Source organism: Macrobrachium rosenbergii, chromosome 1 (assembly GCF_040412425.1).
Source record: "Macrobrachium rosenbergii isolate ZJJX-2024 chromosome 1, ASM4041242v1, whole genome shotgun sequence".
NCBI classification, from domain to species: Eukaryota; Metazoa; Arthropoda; class Malacostraca; order Decapoda; family Palaemonidae; genus Macrobrachium; species Macrobrachium rosenbergii.
Genome location: NC_089741.1, coordinates 36,100,914 through 36,116,365, shown reverse-complemented (window position 1 = coordinate 36,116,365; position 15,452 = coordinate 36,100,914). Strand labels below are relative to the sequence as shown.

Here is a 15,452-nt window from a genome sequence, read left to right as displayed (position 1 = left end):
GATGTGATGAATGAAAATTCAGGCGGATGCGTATATACTCGTATTTTAACGACTTCTTATTCGCATTTTACGATCATTTGCGAATGCTTTCATGTAGAGACACACTGCGCTCATTAGGACTTTCCTATTTTTATGCATCAATTATAATTTATAGTTTTCCTGAATAGCTTTCTTTCAAAGCTGCGTCTGAGTTTGAATAGTTGCGTCGTTAGCTTTTTGATTCATCGTCATCACCATTATTTTTGTTTATCCCTAGAGATCCCATTTATATGTCAATTTTGGTTATATAATTACGCATTCTTGTGTATTGTATGTTAATGGTTATGTGTCTCATTAATTGCATGCTCAAAGGTTAACACTTTTATTTATAATAGTTCTCTATGATCAGTCGCATTTTTTTAGTCTTGCTTCTTCTTTGCACTTTAGCATTATCAATGATCAGGATCCAGTGCTCTGCTGTGAGCAGACCTTGGTATTTTATATTTTTCTCATCTTCGTCATCTTCTGTGACATTTCTTGTCATTCTCTTTGGAGTTTTTTTTTTGTCATCATTTGTAATATTCATTTCTTTCACTTTTTCTCATTATTTTTCCTCAGCTTGTAACTATGTTTTGTCGAAAGCTACTTGAATAAGTGCTGATCTTTCCCCCTGTTTTGTACAACCTTTTTGGCATCTTGTAAAGTGCTGTCTCATTCATCTCAGTGAACTTCTCCTCCGTCAAGTTGATTTTTGTGCTCGCTCTTGGATACGACTTGGCATCCTCCTCAGATTTCTCAGCGGTTGTTAACGTGTGACCCATTTCCCTACATACATCTTATCGAAAGATGATGTTTTCCTTTAAATGTTTACTTTCGTTCGTCACTGGCCTTGTCTATACGTCATAGTGATTCGATACTTCGTCCTCACTATATCCACTCGCGGTTATTGTTGCGCTTCACGTGTTGTAATCTCTGTGGTATTATTTACGTTTGTTTGACTACTGAGTTTCGTCCTATTTTCTTCGATTTCAGCAAGGGTAATTATTCTTTTTCGTTTCTCCACCAGACAGATCTCTTTTTCAAAACGCCAAACGAACATATAAATAAAAGGCAGACTCAAAATCCTCATTGAGAGAGAGAGAGAGAGAGAGAGAGAGAGAGAGAGAGAGAGAGAGAGAGAGAGAGAGAGAGAGAGAGAGAGAGAGAGAGAGAGCAAAACTGGTTTTTCCAGTAAACTAGAGATAGGGCAAAAATAATCTTGTCTGGGTTAATCTCCCCAAAGAGAGTATTAACGCGGTCAGTTTTCCCAGATAATTTTCGAATTTTTATATTCCTCTTAATTAAAGGACGCGTTTTGGAAACAAAAAGATTAATAAGGATGGTTGGACAGAGCATAAACAAACCTTGTTTGTACAAAAGAATGTGATTTATATGAAATGGGTAAATAGAGTTTGTTTTCGTTATTTGGGATTTTAATTCTCAGATTCTCTGTGTGTATATATTTGAAATTATTGACGTATGTTGTCCTCAGAAGTAAAAGACAACCTTTCTTTTGTCATTTAAATATTATAACTGAAGAGAAACCGACAAAATGTTAATTCAAATTGTCATTCACCACTGTGCTTTAGTTTCTGACCTGCATTGCTGCTCTTGTGATGCAATTGCTTTTCTTTTTTTTTTATATATATATATATATATATATATATATATATATATATATATATATATATATATATATATATATATATATATATATATATATATATATATATACTGTCTTTCTGTATTCTTTCATCGTCTCAAGAAAATGTATAATTGTCTTTTATCCACACTTGATTAAAGCTGTTATATGAAAATCGTGCTGTCAGTATGTAGGGGTCATACATATACTGCCAGTTAAAAATTTTTAAACATATTATTTAAGTTGCTCATGGTATTTGAACACTGACTTTCTTTCTCGGGATAATTTGCCGTAACTAAATTTGAGGTATATTCTTGTGACATTCCCCCTCCCCCCCAAAAAAAAAGTCAATGCCACCTATGAACACACCTGTGGCGCAGTATGCTATGCTATTAGCTTGTGCTTCCGTATAACTTGAATCAATAACATATTACATTCTTTCAAGGCACGTGAATGTGGCGTGTTATTTTCACCAACGGTGCCCGGTTTCCACAGATGATCAAGCAGATAAAAGAGCGAACCCTACTGCAGAGGTCAAGAGGAGATTATCCCATAAAAGACCCAAGAAACGGGTTTAATCAGGAAATATTGTTCTGGAAGGAAAACGGCTTGGCGAACAGTTGATGAATTCGCAGTAGTATGATACTGTTCGCTTCCTTCTATTTTGACTTAATCCCTGGAACTTCGAAGCTGTTAGCAAACTGTAGTATATTTTCAGTTTAAAGGAGGTACTTGTAGAGATAAGTCGTCTTCTTTCTTCTTCTTCTTCTTCTTCTTCTTCTTCTTCTTCTTCTTCTTCTTCTTCTTCTTCTTCTTCTTCTTCTTCTTCTTTTAGTTTTACAAGTGCCTGAGAGATTTTATTGCTCCCAGCGGTACGGATTACAAAAGGTTGACCGGGGTGCAGGGATTAGTGATCCAGATTATAAATGGACTTCACAATCCAGTGTGGAAACTGGACGTCAATTGCGACCTCTGTATCATAAGGGATAGATATTCCGGACAGTAATGCCCTCTGTTCTTAGCCAGGACAAATTTATTTGTATATTCATAAAATGACGTTAAAACAAAAATACGCGTGTATCTTTCGAATCAAACTATCATTCGCTTTGAATGAAGCACGCACTGGTATGCTACGTCACAAAACAGCAACCCAACTTCACTGTGATAGGCCTACACACTCATACTACTGGCGTTAGGCTTAAATGAGACGTGACGGTTTAGATTCCAGGTTCTTTCATTTCCCAAGTACAAACTTTCGGAAGAGAGTCTTCTTCATCAGATACCGATACACTAAGGAGATGATAACTACTGTGACTCCTTCCAGCATCTGTTGTTTTCGTTACCTAATTCTTGGCATGGCGTCGCTGGCTGCTTCTTTTGGTTGACGTTAAGATAAAAAAAAAGTCATCAGTCTATATTTGACCTTACCAGAGGGAAGAACAAGGTCTCAGTATCACACCTGGCCCGGATTAACACGTGTAGGCCTACTGCATTAGCCAAATGTCAGTAAAAAGATATATGGAGAATTCTTCATATCCTTCAGCCTAGAGATTAACGGGGGCCTCTCCGATAATCTAAGGTAGAGAGAGAGAGAGAATGTGATGTGGGTGGACAAACATTTTTACTATAGTGACCCTTCATTTCATTGTTTTCCTGATTTTTTTCTATGGTAAGCTTCCAATCAACCAGCAGCGTCACGGAGATGCGTAGTAACTCCGGGCAGGCCTAACCCTGTACTCTATTAATCCTTGGTATGACCTACCCGCTGATCTTAGCCCAGAGCCGTATATTTCAGCCCTTCCTGACCTTTCCTGCATTCTTCTTGCTCTCCGTGGCCGTGTGGTTAATCCTTCGTTGTTCGGGATTATCCCCTTACCGTCTCTCTTTTTGTTTATACGTTCTTAAAACTCCTGTACAGTATTTCACAAGTGATCTCGTCCTTAAAATTATTATTCCTACGTTGCCTGCGATTTTATTTCCATAAATCCTTCCACGATTTGCTGCTCTGTCCAAAATATACTTTATCACAGGGTGCTAGGTAGACCGCGGAGATTAGGATGACCGCAGGTCTGGACAGGAGAAGTTGAAGGTCGACGGTCAGGTCGTACCGAGGGATTAGGAAGATAAAAACAACAGCATAAATGCTCGAGTGCAGTTCTCATCTCCTTAGTACATCGGTGCCTGTCGTAGACGACTATACGTCCTCAACAGCTTGTGATTTGAAGATTGAAGAGTCTCATAGAAGTTTAACAGGAGGGGTATGTACATTTGTGTGTGTGTGCGCGCGAGCAATTCTGTAATCTCGCTAAAGTGTTAGTGAAGAATCCGTGTGTTTTATGCATATAAATTGCCGTACGTCACTTAGAAGCGTTCATTGACTGTAAATGATAAAACAAACGTTATAGTTTTTCTGTGCACCGTTTGCCCAAAAATCTTTTATATGTGGGAGGTTCTGGAAAATTCCCGTTGTGTATATTGAATATTTTACACTTATTTCGTTGTGAACGCGTGCGATTATGAGATTTTTAGTTTTCTGTAAAAGAAAACTATTGTGCCGGCTTTGTCTGTCCGTCCGCACTTATTTTTGTCAGCCCTCAGATCTTAAAAACTGCCGGGGCTAGAGGGCTGCAAATTGGTATGTTGATCATCCACCCTTCAATCATCAAACGTACAAAATTGCAGCCTTCTAGCCTCAGTAGTTTTTTTTTTTATTGTATTTAAAGTTAGCCATAATTGTGCTTCTGGCAACGATACAGGATAGGCCGCAACCGGGCCGTGGTTAAAGTTTCATGGGCAGCTACTCATACAGCATTATACCGAGAACACCGAAAGATAGATCTATTTTCGGTGGCCTTGATTATATGGTGTACGGAAAACTCGACTGCGCTGAAGAAACTTCGGCGCATTTTTTTACTTGTTTATAGATATTAATAATAATAATAGGCTACTGTATTGAAGAACTTACAGTATTGTAACATTTGCTTGCACTTTTACTTAAAATGCTTATCAAATTCTGATTCCATTTCTTCATTTAGATCCCCACATACCAAAGCATAGATATTCAAGCGCGGCTGTATATACGTATTTATTTGAGATAAATATGGTTTTATGCGCGCGTATTAATGTTTGCCCTTCAGAGAACCACGCGAACAAACGACCATTTTCTGTATTTTCAGTCCTTTTTTGGTCTACACTGCCAAAAATGGTCGGCGATGGTCATTTTTATAGAATGTTTTTTTCCCGTCAATCTTGTTTTTGGTTAAGTTTAGCGTTTCCGTTTCAAAAAGACTCCACAGGTGGGTGCCATTTTCATGCCTGTTTTGTACAATCAGTCGGTGTTTTCAGAACCGCTAACTTAGTGACGTAGTGCTATATTTAGCAGAATTCTACTGTGTGCTTATGGTTTACACTTAGTACCGAAACAGGACCAAATAAATGCAAGGCGAAGTGACAAAATGTAAAGAAAAGCAGCTAATTTCACCTCTAAACAATAACCATTTGCACGGGTTTTGATCTCTTTCTATTTCTTATCACTTACTGTTACTTCTTTCTAATGAAGACTATATTCTTTGGAAGCTTGAGTTTCAAGTCAATGACCCCTGCGGCGGGCTTGTTCCCTATGGACAGGGGTTCGTTTTTATAAATATGGTTTCACGAATATTTTACGAATGCATATGCTCCATAGAGCACCACACGAACGAATGTCCATTTTCTTAAGTCGTTTCTGGTCTGCGGTGCCGATAATGGTCAGGGATAGTCATTTATATAGCATTTTTTTTTTCCCCGTCAATCTTCGTATTTAGTAACAGCGTTTTCCCGCTTCGGAAAACTCCACAGGTGGGTGATGTTCTCATGTCGGTAACTTGCAAACGTACAGTCGGTATTGCCCGAATCGCTGACGTACTAAGGCCGTATTGCATTGAGCAGAAATCTATGTTAATGATTTACATTTAGGACCGAAACAGGACCAAATAAATGAAAGGCCAAGCGACAAGAATGTCAAGAAAAACATCTAATTTCACCTCTAAAACGATCACCATTTGCGCGAGTTTTTATCTCTCTGTGTCTCCTGTTACCTTCTGTTACTTCTTTCTAATGAAACACCATATTCTTAGGAAGCTTGAATTTCAATGTCGAACCCAGGTTAATAAAAAAAAAAGCCATAGGTAAAAAAAAAAATCACAGAAAAAAAGTCACATTAATTTATGGTGGCCGGTAATAAAGTCAAAAAAAAAAGCAGTCTTAACTAGGAAAGAAAGTCAGGTGATCAAACAAAAACATTCAAGTCAGTTACAGTTTATTCAAGTGCTTTAAACTATTAAAGCAATGAGACAGAAAATATTTTAAATTAGTTATATTATCTGCAAATGCATCAACATTAAAAGTACTGGGTATACATGTTAAGGCTGCTATATCCTGTAAGGTGTTTTCAGTCTGTACAGTACTGTCAATAAATATTTTTGCTTGATTACTTTACTGTGCTTAAGATATTGAACAGAATGTGATTTTTTTACGTACATGCAATGCCATCATATATATATATATATATATATATATATATATATATATATATATATATATATATATTTATATATATATATATATATATATATATATATATATATATATATATATATATATATATATATATATATATATATAATATATATATATGTGTGTATATATATATGTGTGTGTTACTTAAGTGAATTGTGTCTGACTTGAATATTTTCTTTTTGATTACCTGAATTTCTTTCCTGGCCAAAATTGTGACTATTACCGGCCCCCATAAATGAATGTGACTTTTTTTTTCCTGTGAAATATTCTGTAATTTTTTTCACATGTGACTTTTTTTCTTAACCTGCATTCGAATGCAAATTTAAGTGACAGAAAAGAAGCTGTAATAGCGCTTTGATTTAAAATAACTAGAGTGAATGGGCATGGACGCAGCTTGTGAAAACCCTTTGTAGAAGATGTTTGAGCACTGGATAATATCAGGCATTATAAAACTTCCAAAACAGTTATGGGAATGTTGACGGGCGTAATGGTGAAAGAGAAGTGGCTGGAGGGATAGCTGATCATTAACTGATTGAAGCAAAAGTGAAAACGAAGGTAGATGGAAAGAAGAGTTTGATAATGTAGCAGTAATCACAGTTTTAGATATGTGAATTTGACGAGAATTTGGAATAACTTATAGGTAAAGATGGATGAGAGCCTTTGCAAACAGTTTCAAATGAATACGTAAAATTGTATTTGTAACAATCCCCACGATTGGCGAGATCGAGGATCGAAGGGTGATCTCTGAAACAACTGTGCTGCCGAGCGAGCACACCTGCGCAGAGCACCTGCAACAGCGAATCGCTTGCAAATAGTCGCCCTAGAAAACAGGAGAATGTAATAGGCTTCGCGTCCTACAGGGAATGATAGCATCATTTGCCTTTCTCCACGAGAGGGTCCGATTCAGCACTGAAAACTTGTCAGTGAAACTACTTTACTACGCTGTAATGACCGTCCGTGCTTCACGAGAAAATGTATTTCTTCAAAGAAGAATATCTCTCCAAAAAGATCTGTATTTTAAGTCTTTTTCTGTACAATCTTTAATAAGCACAACTTTCCGTGCTCTGAGAAGACTGAGAATGCTACGCTTCGCTAGTACAGGTTACAGGACCGTTTTTTCATCATGTTCTCGTGAAATAACAAGAATGGTTGGTCATATAAAGCTCATATATTATATGAACTGGGTTCGTGGTTGTCTGATCCCGGCCTGCTGTCCACCAGAGGATATCAGGCTAGAAACCGCATTTCAGAGAATTGCTAAAAATTGTAAGGTTCCACCTGCGCTCCTGCTTCCTAGATATTGAAAACCTCCCCTTCCACCAATGTATCATTTAACCAGCCCTCCGAAGTTTTTGTTTTCTTTCACCAGCACATAATATTATTTCAAAATTCTCTGAGCCATTCGTTCCTCTGAACTGACTTCTTCACCGTTGTGACTAATCATCACATGTCTCAGCCTTTTGGTTCTTGTGCCGCAGATTCTATGCCAAAACTTACCTCTACAGCTTCCAACAGTAAGACATTGATTACTTATTTCGAGCACCAGAGATAAGAGGAACAAGTGGTTGACCACAGTGAGTTCCAGTGATGTATATATATATATATATATATATATATATATATATATATATATATATATATATATATATAATATATAGTATTAGTTTTTATGAGACACTCGTCGAATCCTTTTGATAATATCTCAGTTGCTTCTGTATTTCAGCGATGTTTGCACAAAATTACTGGAAAACATTTTCCGAATAACTCATGTTTTCTCTGTCTGTTCAAGTATTGGCGTTGTAACTATCAACAAATGTGACACCATTTCCGTTAAACGTATTGTTAAAATTCCCAAATTCATGTGTACACTTACTCATCGTTGTGAAATGACTACTAGAATGAGAACCACTATTTTAGATTGATTTCATGTTAACTAGTGTTTATAAGCTTCGAGATATAGAAGTAGATACCTCGTCTTTTCGAAGGACGTCAAAGTTTTCACGATAAAAACAAATAAATATGGTGATAGTTGTAGGAGATTTTTGTCAGTATGTCTAGAAAATTATAACAGAATGCTGAAGTATAATAAAAAAAAGTATCAAACTGGCGAAGACCGATCAAAATCAAGGCGTAGACATCTTCGGTCCTCGCTCTCCGAAGACATCTCGGCCCCAATCCAGAAGGACCGGATGGCTTAAGTCGGCCATGTTTGTTGTGAAGTTCCGAGGCACAGCTTTGTTTACCCAGTGCGAGGTCTTCTGTCTCCCTTTTCCGTGTTATTAGCAAGTTTTATCCCCCTTTTTTGACAAGTGCGGCGACGAGGCGAGTCTCCCAGTGATCCGGTGTGGGGTCGGTTCATCCATTGTCGCCTGTGATTTGCCCGTGACTCTGGTAAATGAGGTTAATTCTTCTCAAATATTATTTGGGAGAAAAGTGGTCTGGCCTGTCCCGAGGACCACTGGCGTTCGATAGTCCACCTTGGGCCTGGGACACTACTATTTGTTCCTACTGTCATCAGGAGGGTATAAGGAAATTTTCAGCCCATTCTAAGAAATGAGGTTAATTCTGGAGTATTGTTTTTGGGTGAGAAGTGGTCAAGTGGTCTGGACTATCCGAGGACCACTGGCATTCGATAGTCCACCTTGATCCAGGGACACTACTATTTGTTCCTACTATCATCAGGAGGGTATAAGTGAATTTTCAGCCCATTCTAATAAATGAGGTTAATTTTGGAGTATTATTTTGGGGGAGAAGTGGTCTGGACTATCCAAGGACCACTGGCGTTCAATAGTACACCTTGGGCCTGGGACACTACTAGTCTGTTAGTTCCTACTATCGTAAGGGGGTTGGCCTTTAAATGAATTTTTAGGCAATTCTGGTAAATGAGGTTAATTCTGAAATTGTATTTTGGGCGAGAAGTGGTCTGGTGGTCTGCTTGTCCGAGGACCACTGGCATTCGATAGTCCACCTTGGGCTTGGGGTAATACTATTACCCTAGTTCCTACTATCATCATGGCGTTGCCCTATAAATGAATGTTTAGGCTATTCTGGTAAATGAGGTTAATTCTTCTGAAACAGGCTACTATTTTGGGGAGAAGTGGCCTGGCGTGTCCGAGGACCACTAGCGTTCGATAGTCCACATTTTGGCCTGCGATCTAACACTACCCCTGACAGGAAGCTTAGTCTTTTTATGAATTTTAGTGTCACCTGGGCAGGTCAGGGCATGGTGCCCTAAGTGAGGTTAGGAAGAAAGGTCTGGTTAGGTTGGGACATGACATTCCAGGGAAGGTTAGGTTTTTTGTATGTGGAACCTGTTCCCATCGTTCTCAAGTCGCACCGAAATGAATTCTTAGGCTGTTCTGGTAATGAGGTTAATTCTTCTGTAATAAAACTATATGGGGGAGAGCAGTGGTCTGGCCTATCCGAGAACCACTGGCATCCGATAGTCGACCTTGGGCCTTGGATACTACTTTTAGTTCCTACTATTATCAGGGGGTAATAAATGAAATTGTCCTAGCTCAGGTAAATGAGGTTAATTCTTCGGAAATACTGTTTAGGGGAAAAGTGGTCTGGTGATCTGGCCTATCCAGAGACCACTGGCATACGATAGTTCACCTTATCCCTGGGATATTATTAGTTCCTACCATCATCAGGAGGTTATAAATGAATTATGCTATTTTTAGGTGTCTCTGGGTTAGCAAAGAAAGGCTACAGTGAATTAGGCAGTAGGCCATAGGCTAATCCAGGCCTAAGGTAGGCTATTATTATAAATATGTATTCCCACAGAAAGGTTATCAAGTATATTTATTTCTTGTCAGAGACCTGAGGAGTATACCATAAGCTAAGGGTGGTTTTGTGACTGATTATATTATGTTTTGTGCTATTTAAACTGTTAGGGTAGGCCATTATAACTGCAAACCACTGGTTTTTGTAAAGTAGGCATTCAGAAGGAATAGGACCCAACCAGATCTGCCATTATCGTAAAGGAGGTGGTCTCTTGAAGATATTGTTTATCTATAATTTTTTGACTGAGGAATATAGAAAAGGGTGTATACCATGCAGCACGGGTGAGATAATTTGAGAAATTTACCAAGGTAATGAGAAATTTATTGCCTTTTGTTTATATTTTTACTGTCATTCCTGAGGGGCTGGTACCAAATACCGCTCCCCATTTATAAATTATAATACCAGCCCCTCAGGTGTAAACGTAAAAACAGAAAAGATGGGAAATTACTCATGATCTTAGAAAATTTCTCTGAGTATTTCACTTGTACTGCATATATACACCTTTTCATGTAGTGTTTAGCCAAAAAACTCATAAACAATTTTTTCATGTAGCTGTCTTCATACTTTACCCAGAAATGTTAGAATATCATACTCATTTTCACCGGAAACATTTTAATATCCCAATACAACACCCCATATGTAACAGTAATGGGTGCCCCCTTCCTCAGGAACTTAGGGTTTTAGTGTACAGTGGATGGGCTGTAATAATCTAACCTTAACTTAACCTAACTTGAATCGCTGAACTCATTAACCTGACCAGAAAGGTGTGCCTCCTCATTTGGCCTCTCTCTGCCCAACTTTGTTAATGTGGGGTTATAATGGGTTATCCAAGCGTTTGTTATGGAAAGGACTATTAAATTGATCAGTATCTCTTCAAGAACTCATAAAAGCCAAATTTCCCCGGTTTTTAAATAGACGCCAGTATTGAAAAATGTTATCTCACTTTATGACAGAAGATAAGCTACATTTTTTTACTTCGGAGTTAAGAACTACCAGTAACTTTCTGTAGCTTACACCAAATGATAACTGTTTTTCAAAATGTAAAAGTCATGATGTTACCACATAACACACGAACTCCCATTGTACAACATTTGCTAAAAGGAAAAAATGTTTGACTTATGCAGCACTGCACTCGTACATCTGTGCTGTGATGTCACAAGTTGCCCCAAGTTATTTGACTGGGAAGAAGAGCAATCACTGGATATGTTATAGTATGACACCATTTCACAGGAAGAAGAGGAATCACTGGATATGTCATCACAGTATAAACAAAGTAAGAATAATATATGCCATTACTGTAAATGATGACCCATTTAAATCAAAGAAAAAATAGGAAATTACACTAGTATAAATGGTCAGAAACATTTAAATCATAAGGTTATAAGCCCATTTACATGGTTGGTAAAACTCTCCAAAATAATTATGAAGTACTCAGCTGTGGCCAGTACATTTACAGGGATACACCTTAACCTATTTTAGGATGCTGGGTCCTGTCTAGCATCACCCAAAAACCCCTGTATCTCACTCTGGCTCCTATGATTATTAGGCATATGGGCAGGGAACAAAAATGCATGGTTTTCACTCAATAAAGGTCTAAGGTGATTAATAATTAAGCCAAATGCTGTACTAAAAAAGATATATTTCATAAATTTGGCAAGAAAGGAATTTGTAGAATTAGCCCTCTGGGTACTCTTTCAGAGTGTCGTCAATTCACACAGAGATTACTCTGGACCTAGCTCACCTTCTTTGGCCACTGTTCTAGATAGATATCTAGCTGCACTGTTTCCTGATTGTATGTTGAAGCTGCTGCTGGTTTTTTGTTTATGCGTTGATGTGTTTGCTTTGTGATGGGAACAAGACATGAGTAATAGAGGTTTGAAGGACTTGAGTTTGTGTGGGTGCTTCATGTTGTGTGTGTTTGTGGAGCCCCATTGATTATGTTGGTTCGGCCCTGTAGTCCCTTTCGTGGTGGAAAAGGTTGGGTAGGAAGACGAGGAAGGCTGCAAAGCATTCGCCAGTGTCGTCAAATAGGAATACAGTACCCCTGTTTGACACCACCGAACCTTTTCAGATCCTTTATCCCCTCCCCCCATTCCCTGCACCTCTCCCTGATCCTTCCACCGGTACACTTCCAGCAGCTCAGTCAAAGTGATGCATACGTGGGATGGTGTTTGACAGCATATACACTCTTTTAGTGGTGGAAGAGATGTGCATGCTGAACTCTCCTCGTACGCTACACCACCTCTTGCTCCTTCTGCATCGGCTGCCTCCCGGATTACAATATCACTTGAGTATTTGCAGAAGGTACGGCCTTTTAGTATCGCAGAGAGCCATTTGTTGCCTCCTTCTTGGATCACTTAACTTCAGGTATGGCTTTGGCGTCGTAGTCTGACGTTGCTACACCCTCCAAGGAGCTTAACTCTGTTGAGCCTCTGGTAGCGATTAATCTATCTGTGGATGTCTGCATTCCTCTTCCTGATCTGTTCGTCTGTCCAGCTTCTTCCTCCTCCTCGTTGTTGAGCTCTTTCTCCTCCCTTTTATCGTCTTCTGCCCCTTCTTCCACTTGCAGTGACTCTGAGCCTTCCCTTTTCCAGGGTCATTGGCCTTGTTCACTTACCCATGGGTTTACATGGGTGCTCCTTAGTGTCCTTGGGGCCCTGAGCCTTGCCATGCCCACATGGCATTCATGTCAAACTGAAACTTAGAATAGGGCCAAAGCCTTAGTATCGTATGTGGTAAATCGTGCTTATTGCTGTCATAGCATGGCCTTTACATCCCTCCGGGGGGAAGGAAAATGGCTTTCATTACACTATTAGTGTTATGGAGTTCAGGTGTGCTGGTAATTTAAACTATTATTCGTAATCCTTTGAGATTTTGATGGCATGCAGTTTCTTCGTTTTAGATTCCAATGATATTACCTATAAAATGTAAAAAATATAAAAAATCAACTAAATATCTTCACAGGTAATCATTGAAAGGTGTCTGCAGGGGCAGTTCAGAGAGAATTTTCTTGAAAACAATGCTAAATAGAAATTCATAAGAATTTGTCCTAATTTTCTTATGTTTTATGTGCAATAACATACATTGTCGTAAAAATGTATATCGTATATATGTTTAGTAAGGAAATTTATGATGATTTTTGTGGAGCAATTAAAATTATGAAAATACTGTAGTATTTTTCTTATTTACAAAAGGTAAAGAAATGTCTGTTCTCGAATAACTGAAATGCCTCGTTCAAACGTGGTGACATCACACAAAGTCTCTAAAGGTATTATACACAGATCAAACCTTCAGTTCATTCTAAACTCCCAGAAATACTTTTTCATCAGTTATACTAATGGAAATTAGCTGTTTGAAAACCTAATCTTTTACTGACTTTGGGATTTACATCCTAAATAACATCGACAAACATATCCCCTTTTAAAGATTAACTGCAGTGTAAGGTTTCGAAGGCATGGAAAGCAAAAGACAACTAAGTGGCTTCAGAATGAGACTAAAACAAGCATTGTATCATGAAAAATAAATTTACAGTGAGTGACAGAAGAACTGTCTCTCAACCTGTAAGAGTATGTTAAAATTTAAACATTAAAGAACACTAAGCATATAGGTCCAGACTAATTTTCCTTTTGCTCGTAGCCTAGCGTATCTTTGGTAAACATTTTGTTTGTACCAAAAAATCACAGTATTTAGGTAACCTTCAATTACAGTAGGTTTCATACAACAAGTCAAATGAAATTTCTTAGCAGTTCTAATCAGAATAACGAGCAGAAATGAATACATGTGTAAAGCAATTGCAATAAGAGTTGGAATTTGAAACTTAGAAATGTGGAGAAGAGATTCTGTAAAATTCGTTTCAAGTTTTACCTTTTGCACTTATCGCCGTCATAAGACATGGAAAGTCTTGGCCTCCAAGGCAAAGGTTGCAACACTGAGATCCGTTGGCAAATATTGTCAGTCCATGAATACTGGAGCCCAAGTGTATCTTGTGAAAACTGGAAAGTAGCCTGAATGGTAATTAGTCAACCTCCTACAATTATTTCTTATTAACTTGTCTATAACCACAACATGATTAGAAAAACAGTAAGGTAAGCACAAACTCTTTAAGATATTAGATGAGTCCCACTTCCATATTGGCCAGGTATCTTCATTGTTATATTATTATTAGTATTCATCTATGAAAGTTTGCTTGCCATGACAAAGAGCCAGTTTTAAAATATGAAGGAACTAACTTCATCCAGACACCAGTTTTAGTAACCACAAATCAGTCGACCTTCATCCTGACAGTCGGGTATCTGGACGTCATTCGTAGTGGTAAATAAATAAGTGTGAGCAGACCGAGAAGGCCAGCGACAGTGTTATCAGTTGCTTTTGTTTCCATAGAACAAATGCAACTTGTACTCCCAGCTTTGTGTGTGGGTGGAAATGTATATTCCAGGTATTGATGTACTTCATATTCCTTGAGGAGTTGGATGACGCACGTGCCTGATTGACATATCCTCAGCATTGACCTTTGGCAATGCAGATCTTGTGCCTTGGAACTTACACCCTTACACATCATCCCCATACCAAAAACATTTTGAGGTATACAGAAAATAAATGACCAACTATAAGTGTTAACATACTATGAAATAGATTATTTAAATTCATCATTTTGCAGGTGACGATCAGGAGTAGTAACGTAGTATTTTTTTTTTTTTCAGATCAAAGATGGAATCCTCCAAGACTCTGGGTATGACCTCGGCCATTAGTCTTGCAGGGCCTAAACCATCAGATTTATTGCAAACAAAGAAATTGGAGGAGTACCTTCGAGAGGCCAAGATGTTTGAAACAGATGAAGAAATGAATCACAGGTGAGTTGTAGTTTACAATGTTGACAAATAAAAATTTTTGGTATTCAGAGGAATGTTGATTTCTAGAGCACAAGAGGCAAAGGAGAATTTGCTGCTTTTGTTATTTGAATGCGTGACTTTTGTTTCATTATTCTAGCTATAAATATTTTGACAGTTTTCATTGAAAAAACATGGTCTCCATATGTGTACAGCATATACAAAAATCAAAATACAAATTACTGTTACTCTCTTTAGCAGACCTTCCAAGAACATCCTTTAGTGTGTGTGTGTGTGTGTGTTTACCCTTAGCACCCCGCATATATTGAGTATTAACAATTTTTTACTCCATTGAAATATTGCCTGTCTTCACTGACATGGAGTATTCATTCTTTGGCAGGTTTGAGGTTCTGGGCAAGCTTAATGACCTAGTTCGTTCTTGATTCGGGATGTAAGCATCAACCATAAAAATATGCCACCACAGGTAATGTCAGATGTATGTCTTTTGTCTTTAGTATGAATATTCACTGTTCTCTGCAGTGTATATATATCTTTAGTTTTGAGGCTGGCTTCCAAATGTAACTGAATGGAGAGTTATCTTATAGCATGGAAGGTGTAGGTTA

At 38.1% G+C, this 15,452-nt stretch overlaps 2 protein-coding genes across 6 annotated transcripts in view; one reads left to right on the top strand and one right to left on the bottom strand.

The window, feature by feature from the left end:
• LOC136849763 (protein phosphatase 1 regulatory subunit 14C) overlaps window positions 1-15,452 on the bottom strand; it is a 366,597-nt gene that overhangs the window by 172,725 nt on the left and 178,420 nt on the right. The window lies entirely within an intron of this gene.
• Window positions 481-15,327, top strand: LOC136849608 (poly(A) polymerase type 3-like). Of its 5 annotated transcripts, XR_010856396.1 has the most exons (4): window positions 8,164-8,608; window positions 11,128-11,276; window positions 14,704-14,853; window positions 15,230-15,327. XR_010856396.1 is itself a non-coding variant. In XM_067122948.1 (3 exons), the coding sequence occupies exons 1-3, from the start codon at window positions 14,520-14,522 to the stop codon at window positions 15,270-15,272; spliced, it is 258 nt and encodes an 85-aa protein (XP_066979049.1). In that variant the 5' UTR covers window positions 11,286-14,519; the 3' UTR covers window positions 15,273-15,327. The 5 variants fall into 5 exon arrangements, 1 of the variants encoding a protein (XP_066979049.1); XR_010856401.1 differs by lacking the exons at window positions 8,164-8,608; window positions 11,128-11,276 and adding an exon at window positions 481-1,016; XR_010856386.1 differs by lacking the exons at window positions 8,164-8,608; window positions 11,128-11,276 and adding an exon at window positions 3,700-3,918.

Bases quoted from the DNA above. Each gene is read 5' to 3' on its own strand.
- LOC136849608 (XM_067122948.1), top strand. From the start codon at position 14,520: ATGCAGATCTTGTGCCTTGGAACTTACACCCTTACACATCATCCCCAT. The intron at 14,585-14,703 runs GTATACAGAAAA...TTTTTTTTTCAG, and splicing joins CATACCAAAAACATTTTGAG to ATCAAAGATGGAATCCTCCA. The intron at 14,854-15,229 runs GTGAGTTGTAGT...ATTCTTTGGCAG, and splicing joins GATGAAGAAATGAATCACAG to GTTTGAGGTTCTGGGCAAGC.